The sequence below is a fragment of the Chaetomium globosum genome, genomic scaffold (genome assembly GCF_000143365.1).
Source record: "Chaetomium globosum CBS 148.51 scaffold_4 genomic scaffold, whole genome shotgun sequence".
Taxonomy (NCBI): domain Eukaryota; kingdom Fungi; phylum Ascomycota; class Sordariomycetes; order Sordariales; family Chaetomiaceae; genus Chaetomium; species Chaetomium globosum.
Genome location: NT_165979.1, coordinates 2,817,682 through 2,830,068, shown reverse-complemented (window position 1 = coordinate 2,830,068; position 12,387 = coordinate 2,817,682). Strand labels below are relative to the sequence as shown.

Genomic DNA, 12,387 nt, shown 5'->3' with positions numbered 1-12,387 from the left:
GTCGAAGCGGGGTGGAGAAGACCGCGTAGAGCGGAGAGCCTCAACGAGCAATGGTACTCCCGCGGTAGCACCCGGGGCAGATTAAGACGACGTGGCAGCCGAGGCCAAAAACCATCGCCGTCTACTCCCGCTCGCTCATCGTGACCTTCCTGCTGCAGTACTCGCTCAACGTGACGTCCATCTTCGCGGTCGGCCGGGCTGGGCACGCTGGAGCTGGGCGCCGTGTCGCTGGCGACCATGACGGCCAACATAACGTGCTACGCGCCCGTCCAGGGCCTCGCCACCAGCCTGGACACGCTGTGCGCGCAGGCCTTCGGCTCGGGCCACAAGCATCTTGTCGGTCTGCAGCTGCAGCGCATGACCTATTTCTTGTTGCTATTACTGCTTCCCGTCGCTTTTGTCTGGCTGCACGCCGAGCCCATCCTAGCGTCCATGATCGAAAAGGACAGCGCCGCGCTGGCCGCGAGCTACCTGCGCATTGCCCTGCTGGGCACCCCGGCGTATGCGGCTTTTGAGGGTGGCAAGCGGTTCGTGCAGGCGCAGGGCTTGTTCCATGCCACTACGTACGTGCTGCTAGTGGCGGCGCCGACTAACATGCTGCTGAACTGGTTGTTTGTGTGGAAGTTTGGCTGGGGCTTTGTCGGTGCCCCGACGGCTGTCGCTATCACGCAGAACATGCTGCCGATGCTGCTCTTCTTGTATGTGTGGAAGGTCGACGGCTCCCAGGCGTGGGGCGGGTTCAGGAGGAGCGCGTTGAAGAACTGGGGCCCGATGATCCGGCTGGCCCTGCCTGGTATGATCATGGTCGTGGCCGAGTGGTTCGCTTTTGAGATCTTGACCCTCGCGTCCGGTAGGATGGGCGTTGAATTCCTCGCGGCGCAGAGTGTGCTCGTGACGGTGACTAGCACGACTTTCCAAATCCCCTTCCCGCTCTCCATCGCTGGCTCGACTCGGCTGGCTAACCTCATTGGGGCCAAGCTGGTTGACGCGGCCAAGACGTCGGCCAAAGTGGTGAGTTTACCAGGAGTTACCGCTTTCGACGATGCCCGTTCACTAACTCCCGGGGCAACAGACTATTGTGGGCGGCGCATTGGTAGGGCTGTTCAACGTAATCCTCTTGTCGGTTTTTAGGTATCACATACCGTTGCTCTTCACACATGACAGGGAGGTCATCGAGCTCGTGGCCCGGACGCTCCCCGTTTGTGCCATCATGCAGCTGTTCGACAGCATGGCGGCCGTCTCTCACGCATTGTTGCGGGGCATTGGCCGCCAGGAGTTTGGAGGCTATGCCAACCTCGTTTGCTACTACCTGGTGGCGTTGCCCATCTCGTTCGGGCTGGGGTTCGGCCTCGACTGGAAACTCAGCGGGCTCTGGATTGGTGTCACGATTGGGTTGTTGACGTGAGTCTTCGTTCTATTTTCAGCCGCCGAGTACGACCCTGCTAACACACAACAGTGTCTCGGTGGCCGAGTATTGGTTTACATGGCGTGTTGATTGGCACCAGGCAGCTAGGGAAGCCGAGAGCAGGAATGCCTCGGGGTAACTGGATACCCATTTATTTATTTTTTTGGGATTAGGTGCGCGATATAACATCATATGTAGGATACTAGCCGATCTGGATGTATATACTGGGTATTATACGCGCATTTGCAACTGTTGTAGCACTTGTTGGATACCCATCAGGATAGTGGGATGACTTGGAACGAACAAAAGTCATAGAAATTGGGGGGTAAATGAATGAATGGGATGATAAACTTGATGATGACCAGCTCCTGCCTGGTGCACATAATTTTATGCCCCGAAGCCGATTACTGGGCGGGTTTGGTGGCTGAATGGTTGGTTGGCTGCCTGTGGTCTTTGCCAGAAGCTGAAAAGTGACTGTGCCTCTTATTACAACTGTATCCATCTGATTGGGTGCCGTTCTTGCTTCTTGTAACTCTGCAAACTCTTGTCTCTTGTGATGGGAATTGGAAGGAACCTGCCTCTTACACAGTGCACGGCGCTTAGTCAGCGGCTTGTTGAGGAACCCCGCGAGCGCGAGGGGCGAGAGAAGCCGGGCCTAGCCCGACAGTTTGGCAACCAACGTGGGGTTTCCGTCCGAAAGAGTTACACAAGACAGGGGGCCACACCGTCTGCTGCCGGCCGGCGCTTTGTCGGGCAGCAGCACGCGCCGAGGAGTGGAAATAGGAAATATTTCAGTATTAAAGTGAGGGCCGTTCACGCTCTATTATCCACCGAGAACCCCAGACACTGTTCCCCAGACTCAGAAAACAACAAACAACGAATAGCGAACAACGAAGCTCCATTTCGCCCTCCACAATAACCCGACACCATGTCTACCACAACAACAACAACAACAACAACCGCGGAGCCGATCACGGCCGATTCGATCCTCCGCCTTTTCCCGGACATCGACACCAGTGGAGCAGCTCTCGAGGGCCACGATGAGGAACAGATTCGTTTGATGGACGAGGTCTGCATCGTCCTAGACGAGAATGACCTGCCAATCGGGACTGCGAGCAAGAAGCTTTGTAAGTGTTCCTGTTATGCCACCCCCGAAACCGAGCGGTGGGGTGAGAATGAGTGGGCGAGTGGGTTGCAGCAAACTAGGAAATAAATGCACGCACGAGGGAATGCCGTACTGACGAGTGATGCGACTTGGTAGGCCACCTTATGACGAACATCGACAAGGGCCTCCTGCACAGAGCCTTTCTCCGTCTTCATTTTCAACGATAAGAACGAACTGCTCCTGCAGCAGCGCGCCTCGGAAAAGATCACCTTCCCGGACATGGGGACCAACACCTGCTGCTCGCACCCCCTCAACGTGTCCAACGAGACCGGCTCCACCCTCGAGGATGCCGTCCGTGGCGTCCAGAATGCCGCACAGCGGAAATTGGATCACGAGCTGGGTATCAAGAAGGAGCAGGTGCCGCTGGAAGACTTCCGCTTCCTGACCCGCATTCACTACAAGGCGCCCAGCGACGGAAAATGGGGCGAGCATGAGAGTGAGCAGGCCCCCCATGCCCATCCCGCGCTTCCCGCACTCACCCGCAGGACAACGTGCATGCTAACAACGTGTCTCTAGTCGATTACATCCTTCTTCATCAAGGCCAACGTCGATCTCGACCCCAGCGAGAATGAGGTGCAGGCCACCCAATACGTCTCACCCGACCGTCTGAAGGCAATGTTTGAGGACCCGACCCTCAAGTTCACTCCCTGGTTCAAGCTCATCTGCAACTCGTTGCTCTTCGACTGGTGGAAGCACCTCGACTCCGGGCTCGAGAAGTACATGAACGAGCAGGAGATCCGCCGGATGTGATCGCCCAAGATGTCAAGTTGCGGCTGCCAGTGCTCACTCCTATTGCAAGCCGTTTTTTTGCGCCGGGATGCAGGTTTTTGAGGAGTTGGGCCAGCGCCGGGCTGTTTTCGTTTTTGGTTTTAAGCCCTAAGATATCCCGCTCCAATTTTGCGGTAGCAAGGTAAGGAAGGGCTGCGCAGGAAGAGCCCCGGTGCTTCCCCTTTTTCAGCACCTTGCATTGCGCCGGCAGGACTATACATTGGACATGGCATGGTTGCAGGTGGGAGGGGAGGGAGGGGGAGTACATAACACGACCTGGAGTTCATGCAATTTCTCATGGCGATACCCTACTGTGTATTTCGGGAGCATGCGATGTGACAAACAAGCCGACCTGAAACAACACAGGCGGTTGATGGAAGACCAGCAGCATGCCACCAACTGTTCTCTCCCCGCCCGCCTCAGCTTCCTTTTTGTGACGCCACTGTCGCCGGACTCGGGAATGGCTCTGAAACCACCAGGGATATCATCAATATCGTCACCTGACCGCCTTGCATAGCGCCATGTTTCCTGAGCCGATCGCTGAATGGATCTGATCGGGCGTTCCAGCCACCGCTGATCATGATTGGAAGAAGACAAGCGTGTGGTGTTTGCAAGGCGAGCAGTCCGCCCCACACCGCCGACCACCTCTATCGGATCACCAGTCGTTCCCCAAGTGAGCCAAGGGAGCATGGTTGGCTCGCTCGGCTGGTTGAGCATGTGGAGCGGCATATCGACGGCGAAGCCTGCCGTGCTTGTCTTCCCTTGCTTCTTCCGAGTTGGATTCCCTGGAACCCGGGACTCGGCAACCCCCACCGGAGGAGGCGGCCGACCGATTGCTGCCGCTTGCTTGCTTGTGACCCCCCCCCGGACCCCTGCGGGTGGCCCGGTGTAAGCCAATGGATACCGCCGCCTGTCAACGCCCCGTGGTTCCCGGCACCCCTGTCGGCCGATTTCCTGACCAAGACATTGGGGTTCCTTGTTAGACAATTGGCGAGACGGCGCGGGTTGGCATGTGTGCGTGTAAAGTGCTAGTGCAATCAGAGAGGACTTCCGCTGTTCTTTGTGCCGGCTGAGGATGCCACGATTCCCATTCCATCCCGCCCAGGCCCGGTTACGCCTGTCTCATTCTGTCCAACATGTCTCGGAAATTATTAGTCCACCAAGCTCCCTGCCTCCCTGCCTACTTATCCCTCTCTATTCTCCCTCTGTCCTGTGCAGTCCCTTCAGTCTTTGGATACCACCTCCTAGCTCAGCTGAGAATAGCATATCGCGTTGAAGGCCACTTACACACACCCCATCCAGGGGGCAATCTTCCTACAGGGCACCTTTGCCTGCTTGCCACCAACCCGGCCGTCTACACCCCGCCCCGCTCGTACACCAGCAGCATCCATTCAGCCTGCCTGTGCTCGTGTGTGTGTGTGTTGTGTGCGTGTTTGCGTGTTAGTGCGACGAGACCGAGAGTTTTCTCTCCCTCATACCATCCATTCCTCGCCGGCTTCCTTCGACTACGGTCATCGCCCTTCTCACATCCATAGCCAATTCACCACAACTACCCACTCACAGAGGGAATCTACGGAAAAAGAACCACATTGATGTCGGCTGACATTCGAACCGCCCTCAACTGCCTGCGCCACCCGTCCAGATTCATGCCCATCTCGAGAACGCAACTTTCGAGAGTCCACACGGGCGACAGTATCCAAAATATATCAGAAAATAAACCAAAGTATGTTGCCGATCTAGACAGTTCAACAATAAAGAGAATCAACGTCCCTGACTGTCCGTCCGTAGACCATCAACCGTGAAAAGTAATAATTACACCACCACCACCACCACCACCACCACCACCACCACCGCCCCATTATCCGCGCCGTCAACTACATCATGGCGCCGTCCGTAAGCAGTACAAGCTCAAGTACCTCTACCAGCTCCAACTCGGGTTCGGGTTCGGGCTCGGGCTCTGGGCTCCGACTCCGACTCCAGCTCGAGTCTCACGTCCAGCTCCAGCTCCGAGTCCCTCAGCTCCAGCTCGAGTATCCCCTCCCCCTCATCTTCTCCATGCCTCTCGCCATCATCAATCCCCACCAAGGCGAAGGTGAAGGCGGCCGTAGCCGCCGCCCGCCTTCCCGGCAAGCGCTCCTTGGTCCCCGCCCGCTGGACCGACTGCTCCGTGCGCACCATCGACATGGCCGAGTGTCGTGACGCTGCTCTCACGCTGGCGCATGCCTTTGCTGCGGATGATTATGCGCAGTACTTGGTGGCGGATGACTATGGCGGATATGATGCGGGGAGTAGGGCGAGTGATGAAGACGGGAGTGGTGTTGGTGGTGGTGGTGGGTGGGAGTAGAGGCTTGACTACCGAGGAGGACAAGTGGCGGCTGCATGTCGATATCTTGACCTACACGGTTGCATCGCATTGTATGAGCGGGCTGGTCAAAGTTGTGGGCGCCGAGTGCGATGCCGTCGCGCTTTGGTACGTCTTTCCTATCCCTACCTCGCTCTCTCTCTTTTTCTGGGTGCCATCAAGGAGTTAGCAACTGGGTTACTCACAACCCCCCAAACTAACCAACCCTTCCCCCCCTTCCAGGGGCCTGCCTGGCAAGCATCTTGACAGCTGGTGGACGCAGCTTCGCAGCGGCATGTGGCGGATGTACTTCCAGCTCTCGCCGGAGGGCAGGAAACGCTACTTCGACGAGATCGTGCCTCCGCCTGCACGACGCCAAAGTCCAGGTCCTTCGGCCGACCGCGAAAACGACGCCTGGATTCCTGGCCTATCTCGGCACCAAGCCCAACTCCGCAGGGCCGCGGATACGCTCCCGAAACTGCTTGCGGGATATGATGGCGCGGGGTGAGTTTTCCCCCTACCCTTCTCTTCTCGTTCGTCTCACACACACACACACACACACACACACACACACACACACACACATCCCCTCCCCTACCTTCCTCCCCCCACAGCCCCAGAAGAGTCCCGACCTGCTGATGAGCGGCACCACCCCCCCCCGCCACTGAACAGGCCGATGCGGAAAAACGACCCATATATCTCGAGTCGAGCTCGCAGGCCAACAACGCCTATTACGAAAAGTTCGGCTTCGAGGTCAAGCAGGACGTCTTTCTCGAGCGCGGGCCCGTCCCCGTCCGCCTATCCATCATGGTTCGTGAGCCCCGCATGGTGGCCTATGCCGCCAGCCCGAGCGCGAGTTCAAGTTCGAGTTCGAGTTCGAGTTCGAGCCCGATAGGCAAGAAAGAAGAAGTTTGTTGTTGGCGCTGCCAAGGGATTGAGGAGGGGGCTGATTGAGTGAGGGGGATGAGAATGCGTGAGGGAGGATGAGATTGGGTGATTTGTTAGTGCTTTTTTGATTTGTTTCTTGCCTGTTGTTTTCTTGTCTTTGCGGTTGGTCCCATTCAACTGGACCCGTACCGAGTTAACTTGGGTGCTGCATTCAACATGATTGCTTTTTCGGTCCCGGCAGGGATCTAACTGTCTTTGGACTGTCTCATCCACGACGGGCGTCCGTGCCGGGGTTGCCCTTACGGAGGGGATACAGTTCGAAGACTTTTGTATCTTTTTTGGAGCAAGTTGGCCGTAGTCTCTCACTCGTTCGGCCGGGTCTAACCTCGTACGTCCTGAGGAAAACAAATCTTTAGCCCTGCGGACCTGTATCCTCAACATGAACAGAAAAACCCGATAAAACTAGCAAGATGTGCCAAAAAGCCGGCGCCATGGTATCCCTCACGATGCAACGCTCTTCTAGGTCCCGTTTCCTCCCAGTACCCTTTCCCGGCGGCCCGAACCCTCCCACGGTCGGCCGCTCACATATCGAAGATGGCCCACGTGTCGTCATCGTCTGTGGTGTAGATGATCCCACCGGCCAACAACTCGTCCGCCGCAGCCGTGACGTCCGCCGCCGACATCCTCGTCCCGGCCACCACCTGACCGACGTTGGTGTGCTCGCCGGGCGAGTTCGCCATAAAGTTGAAGACGGTCCGCGCCGCGGGCGAGCACGTCGCCAGTCGCGCGTCGGCCGCGCCCCCGGCACCACCACCACCGGCCCCATACCCACCGTCCACAAACATGCTGTCCCCGTCCGCATCCGTCCCACCAGCGCCGGCCTGCCCGGCGGCGGCCGACCCCTTGGTCAGGGCCAGGTGCACGTAGGTGGCCTCGAGCAGGTGGTAGTTGACCTCGTTGAAGTCGTCGATGGCGCGGATGTTGTGGGCGGTGACGGTGCGCTTGCCGTTGTAGCTCATGAGGCGGCCGAAGACGCGCACGTACGTGTCCGGGGCGAAGGTCACGGCCGTGTCGGGCCGGTCGCTGTCGACAAACTTCTTGACGTCGATCAGCCCCGTGCCGTCGTCGATGCGGTAGGTGGTGTAGATCGACTGCACGGTCGACGACCGAACCTGCCCCACCAGCGTCACCTGCGTGGTCGGCAGGCCGTCGACGGCCAGCTCCGAGCCGGGGTATGGTTCCTTGCAGTCGACAAGTTGCTTGATGGTTACTGGGCGGAGGGTGTCATCTGCGTAGTTCTGTTTAGGGAGAGACACCCGGGATGGTTAGAACTAGAAAGATATCTTGAAAATATTGCAAGATAGAAGAGGGCTTACTCTTCCACTGCCGCCGCTCTGACTTCCTTGCTGCGACCCAGCCATGAAACCGCCGCCATCATCACCGCCTTGGCTGCTATAGCCTGTTCGTTGGTAGGCTGCGAATGGTCAGCCAAGTTTTCGAGGTTGAGATTGGCCTGTTGGGGTCGCATACACATGATTTTCAGTTGATTTCTGGTGGGTATAGGTCAGACAGATGGTCGTCTCGGGAGTCGGGTGATGTTGTCGTCGTAGGCTGCGGGGTGAAAGATTAAAGATTGCAGGCCGAAGACGCGTTACGACGCGACTGGGCAGCAAGCAGAAGCAAGCACTCAACGCGTGCCCCGCAGGCAGCAGGGGCCTGTGTGGGCCATTAAGAAGTGGGCTGAATCCCAAAGTTCGTTGGCTCGATGTTAGTTACATATTTGATTGGTTGGTTATTGAATATAAGGCGGGTCTCCAGCCGGTCACCAACAACGTCTCAAAGAAGGAGCGACGGCGTCATGAGAGGCAGAAGAACATGAAGCACTCGAAAACATAAGAACTCAAAGCTGCATTCCAAATTATTACTTGATTTCATCGCATTACTATTAAACCGACATCCGACTTCTATTCCTCACAATGCCAGCATCAACGATGCCTCCTCTCGATGAAGAAGAGAGTCCGCGATCATACTGCGACTGCTGCGGGCCGTTAACCTCCCTCGCCCGGCCCGTCGATGTGTCGGAACTAGATGAGTAAGCCATACCATAGATAGCATAATATCCATAATACCCATGATATCCCCGTTACTATATCCATCAAATGTTTAACCTGTCATATTCCTCCCAGCCACGGCATCGTCCAAAACGCCTTCTGCTTCCCGCCCATTTTCGGACCCCTCCTCTTCGACAACGAGCAGAGCGACTGCCGCGATCACTGCGCCAATGAACGAAGTAAACTTTCCCCCATCTTACTCCCATCCCATTTCAAAACCTCTAGTTGAATCTCATATAACCTATCCTAACCTTTCTACACCACCCCCTAGCCTTCCTCTCGTACCTCCGCCTTTCCATGTACATGTCCATCGTGGCCGTGGCCATCGTACTGTCCTTCCACCTGCGCAAGACGGCATCCGACGTCGAGCTGCGCATGGCCAAGCCGCTGGGCGCCATCTTCTGGGTGCTGTCGGTGAGCTGCTTGGGGGTCGGGATCGCCAATTATACGAGTACGTGCTCTCTTTTTTTCTTACTTGGTGGAAATCATCGGTGGGGCCTAACGTTAGACTGTTATAGAAACGGTCAATAAGTACAGTCGGAGGGCGGCTATTGTGCAGAGTGGGTGGAAGACGCAGGCTGTGAGTGAGCTTCCGTTTAGTAACCTAGGTATCACGCGTTGACTGACAATTTGTAGGTGATGGCTGCAATAGCCATGTGCATTTTCGGGTCGTGTGTGACGCTTCTGGTGATTAACAAACTGAATGAGCGCGCAGATGAATGAGATCATCCATGCCAGTAATTGAGGCGTTCGGCGCATCTTGATATTGGGGTAACTATTTTGTGCATCCACCCAGCAGATGAAAATAGTGCTTGACTAAACCAATATACATCGTCCAAATGTGACAGCCGTACTTCGGTACAAAATCCGTACAATGGCCCCAGCCTCTGGGGACCGTCTTCGTGGGCTAATGCACGCCAACTCATTCAGTCATCCTTCATACAGAACAAGTCCCTCATCGACTTCTTCGCCAGGAGATCCTCGGGCGTCAACACCTGACAACCCCCAACCGCACGTCGAAACTCATCCGTGTAAGTCGCCGCGGCCTTATCCAAGCGGGACAGCGTTGTGGCCGCCCCGTCCCAAAGCAAAAGAGGCATCTCGTCGAACGGCAATAACCCGCCTCCGGGAAGGCTCTCGAACAGCGTGTTCCCGGGGGCGGGTAGCTCGGCGCTCTTGGGCGCTTCCTTTTCAAGCTCTCTCCCGTATTCCTCGGGGGCCCTGTAGAGTTCACTGTGGAGGATGGCCAAATTCCTCGCTGATGCCTCGCTGGGGTAGAGCGTCCAATAGCCGCGAGCACGGGAGAGCTTCAGGGCGTGTTCCAGCCACGAAGGGTATCTCTTACTGACAAGTTTGTCGGCGAAGAAAGCGGGCGGCGGCTGGGTTTTGTGCTGGTAATCGATTAGGTGGGATGCAAGAGCGTGCAGCTCGATCCACTTTTGTCCCGTGAACAGCGCCGCGTTGCTGTCTGGAGCTTGCCATAAGAAAGAGGTCCCCCCCTTTTCTGGAGGTGGTGCAAACGACTTCGAGCCATCCAGGTGAGTGGGGGGCAGGTTGAGGCTGATACCGAGTAACCTCGAGTCCCATTCCTGCGCAAGGGCGGCTCCAGAGTACAGGTAATGTAGCACGGAATATTTCAGGTCTAACAAGCCAAAAGAAATCAGCAAAACAGGTGTGGAATTCCTGACAGGGTTGGTTCTCACTCACAGTGAAAAAACTGAGGTGACAGTTGGGCCTGCGGCGAGAGGACAAGTACATGCGAGTATTTCGGGTTGCTCGGCCAAAACGACTCGAGAAAGCGCACCGAACTTTCTTCCTCGGTGAGCCTGCTGCGCGATATGCGGTGCCTGAGGGTGAGCTGACGGGGATGTGATGGCAAGTGGGAGCGGCCTGGTGGCCACTGAAACGTCTTCAGAAACTCAACAGTGCCGCGGTCTACGTCATGCGGCAGTTCAATGGTCAAATGGGGCGTCGAGCCCGTCGAGAAGTCGGCCCCCGATAACGATTTGAGCAGATGGATAAGACCCCCTGAACTTGCTGATGGCGCATGAATTAGAATGTCAATGCTGATTTTGTCCCAAGCTGTTCTTTACGTTAGCAAGAGTTCATATACTCGTTTTCTCGTTGTCCTACCTGCCAGCGATGAGCTATCTAGCTTCGTCATCCAAGCCAGTCGCGAGTGCGCGTTCTTAGGCAACTCGATCAGGGGTATGCCCGAAACTGGGGCCTGTTTCCTGAAGCCGGCCAAGAAATAATCTTCCTCCAAACCGGAAGCATCAATGACCACGGCCTGCGGGTGCATATAGGTGTTGATGTGGTCTACAGAGATGTTAGACTCCGGCGGCGGGGCACTTGGCTATCCTACTTACGGAGCGCACGAACTGAGCTTTGTCTGAGACGCTCAAGGGTCGACGTTTCGGCGAAATCTGGGCGAGCATCTAGCATCAAGTCAGCGCCCGACTTTTCCTGGTAGGGTGGCGTCACAAGAGTTGCGCATACCATGGAATATGACCTGGCAAGACTCGTCAATGCCATTAACAGCACGCAAGTCTTCTATGTCAATACCGCTCCCACCAACGAGAGCAAAATGTACGTAGTTCCTCAACTCGTCCCCCATCCGACATGCCATGGGCAACAGAAGTGCGGCGCTTTTCAGATTCGCGGCAGCAAATAGGACGTTTTTGTTCACTTTGGAGTTGCCCCCGGTGGTATATATGGCCTGGAGCGAGGGCAACAGCTTCACGAAAATGAGAGGTCCCGTATATGGTGCTGAGGGCGGCGCTGGCTTCGGCGGAGGGTTGTTCGATATAGAAGTTTGTCTCTGGGGTTTCTGGTCGTGCACCTTCGGCATCACCCCCGGCCTCCGTCCTGTCCCCGGCGCATGAGCTTTCCCCGATTCGGGCCGGCTGTTATATACGGGGTGGCGTCGATCTCGAATCGGGAGGTCGGTGGGGAGGTTACTGATAAACAGGTAGACGAAGATGCCCAGCGCAAAGGCCATCGCAAGCCGTTTCAGGAACTTGCTTCTCGGGGCTCCTCCCGTGGCGGCGCTCCATCGCGGACGGATCGAGGGAAGCTTGGCCGGCTTGTGGTCGTCGTCCTTTTTCCCCAGTTCCTCGTTGGTGAGAAACATGGTTCCCATCTTTGTGCCGCCCGCCCAACGCTGCCAAGCTGCGCTTTCCTCTTGATCCCTTCGGCCAAAGAAAAAAAAACACAAAACGAAAACTCGTTGATGCGCCAATGGCACTTCCCTTGTCGATGGAATGATTAGCCGGTCGTCATCGGAATATGCTGACGGCAAGCGTTGTCCGCATTTGTCTCCGGTTTATGCGCGCCGGGGTGACGCGATCGTGGGATCCGGGTGCCGGGTTACGAGTTGAAGCTCAAGTCGTCTTTTGCGAACTTTGGGGTTAAGATCAACGTGTCTCGCGACCATCTGCTGCCAGTGACTGCCGATCCAACCACCCTGCAGGGATCCGTCCCAGTGGCAGCGGCAGGGCCTCTGTCCCGCATTCAACCCCCTGCAACGTTGGTTTTTGGCTGCGGGAAAGGTGGGGGCAGATGAGGGGCAGCCTTATCGCTTCTTTTTATTTTTTTGAGTTTTTTCATCGAGACAGCAACGGAATGAAAAAAAAAAAGTATCTACCACTGGTATGCGACGGGAGAACCAGAACTACTTGAAGAATTACTGAAAAAAGAATTACCGAAA

At 56.3% G+C, this 12,387-nt stretch overlaps 6 protein-coding genes across 6 annotated transcripts in view; 4 read left to right on the top strand and 2 right to left on the bottom strand.

The window, feature by feature from the left end:
• The window catches only part of CHGG_04642 (uncharacterized protein), a gene marked incomplete at both ends in the record, with an annotated part of 2,248 nt that extends 704 nt beyond the window's left edge, over positions 1-1,544 (top strand). The window contains 3 exons of the mRNA XM_001223855.1: positions 274-1,011; positions 1,073-1,401; positions 1,457-1,544. Of these exons, the coding sequence (XP_001223856.1) occupies positions 274-1,011; positions 1,073-1,401; positions 1,457-1,544 (1,155 nt within the window). The remainder of the gene's footprint in view (positions 1-273; positions 1,012-1,072; positions 1,402-1,456) is intronic.
• Positions 1,545-2,333: 789 nt separating this feature from the next.
• Positions 2,334-3,320, top strand: CHGG_04641 (uncharacterized protein; the record flags this gene model as incomplete). Its single annotated transcript, XM_001223854.1, has 3 exons — positions 2,334-2,584; positions 2,693-2,927; positions 3,087-3,320. The coding sequence occupies 3 exons, from the start codon at positions 2,334-2,336 to the stop codon at positions 3,318-3,320; spliced, it is 720 nt and encodes a 239-aa protein (XP_001223855.1).
• Positions 3,321-5,219: 1,899 nt separating this feature from the next.
• On the top strand, positions 5,220-6,637 carry CHGG_04640 (uncharacterized protein; the record flags this gene model as incomplete). The annotated part of the gene is made up of 5 exons (XM_001223853.1): positions 5,220-5,430; positions 5,631-5,808; positions 5,923-6,183; positions 6,390-6,489; positions 6,575-6,637. The coding sequence occupies 5 exons, from the start codon at positions 5,220-5,222 to the stop codon at positions 6,635-6,637; spliced, it is 813 nt and encodes a 270-aa protein (XP_001223854.1).
• A 511-nt stretch (positions 6,638-7,148) lies between these two features.
• On the bottom strand, positions 7,149-8,101 carry CHGG_04639 (uncharacterized protein; the record flags this gene model as incomplete). The annotated part of the gene is made up of 3 exons (XM_001223852.1): positions 7,149-7,865; positions 7,944-8,026; positions 8,098-8,101. The coding sequence occupies 3 exons, from the start codon at positions 8,099-8,101 to the stop codon at positions 7,149-7,151; spliced, it is 804 nt and encodes a 267-aa protein (XP_001223853.1).
• A 442-nt stretch (positions 8,102-8,543) lies between these two features.
• CHGG_04638 (uncharacterized protein) lies at positions 8,544-9,318 on the top strand (the record flags this gene model as incomplete). Its single annotated transcript, XM_001223851.1, has 5 exons — positions 8,544-8,659; positions 8,754-8,857; positions 8,950-9,092; positions 9,197-9,258; positions 9,315-9,318. The coding sequence occupies 5 exons, from the start codon at positions 8,544-8,546 to the stop codon at positions 9,316-9,318; spliced, it is 429 nt and encodes a 142-aa protein (XP_001223852.1).
• A 286-nt stretch (positions 9,319-9,604) lies between these two features.
• Positions 9,605-11,820, bottom strand: CHGG_04637 (uncharacterized protein; the record flags this gene model as incomplete). The annotated part of the gene is made up of 5 exons (XM_001223850.1): positions 9,605-10,320; positions 10,386-10,760; positions 10,812-10,997; positions 11,048-11,104; positions 11,178-11,820. The coding sequence occupies 5 exons, from the start codon at positions 11,818-11,820 to the stop codon at positions 9,605-9,607; spliced, it is 1,977 nt and encodes a 658-aa protein (XP_001223851.1).
• Between the last annotated feature and the right edge of the window lie 567 nt (positions 11,821-12,387).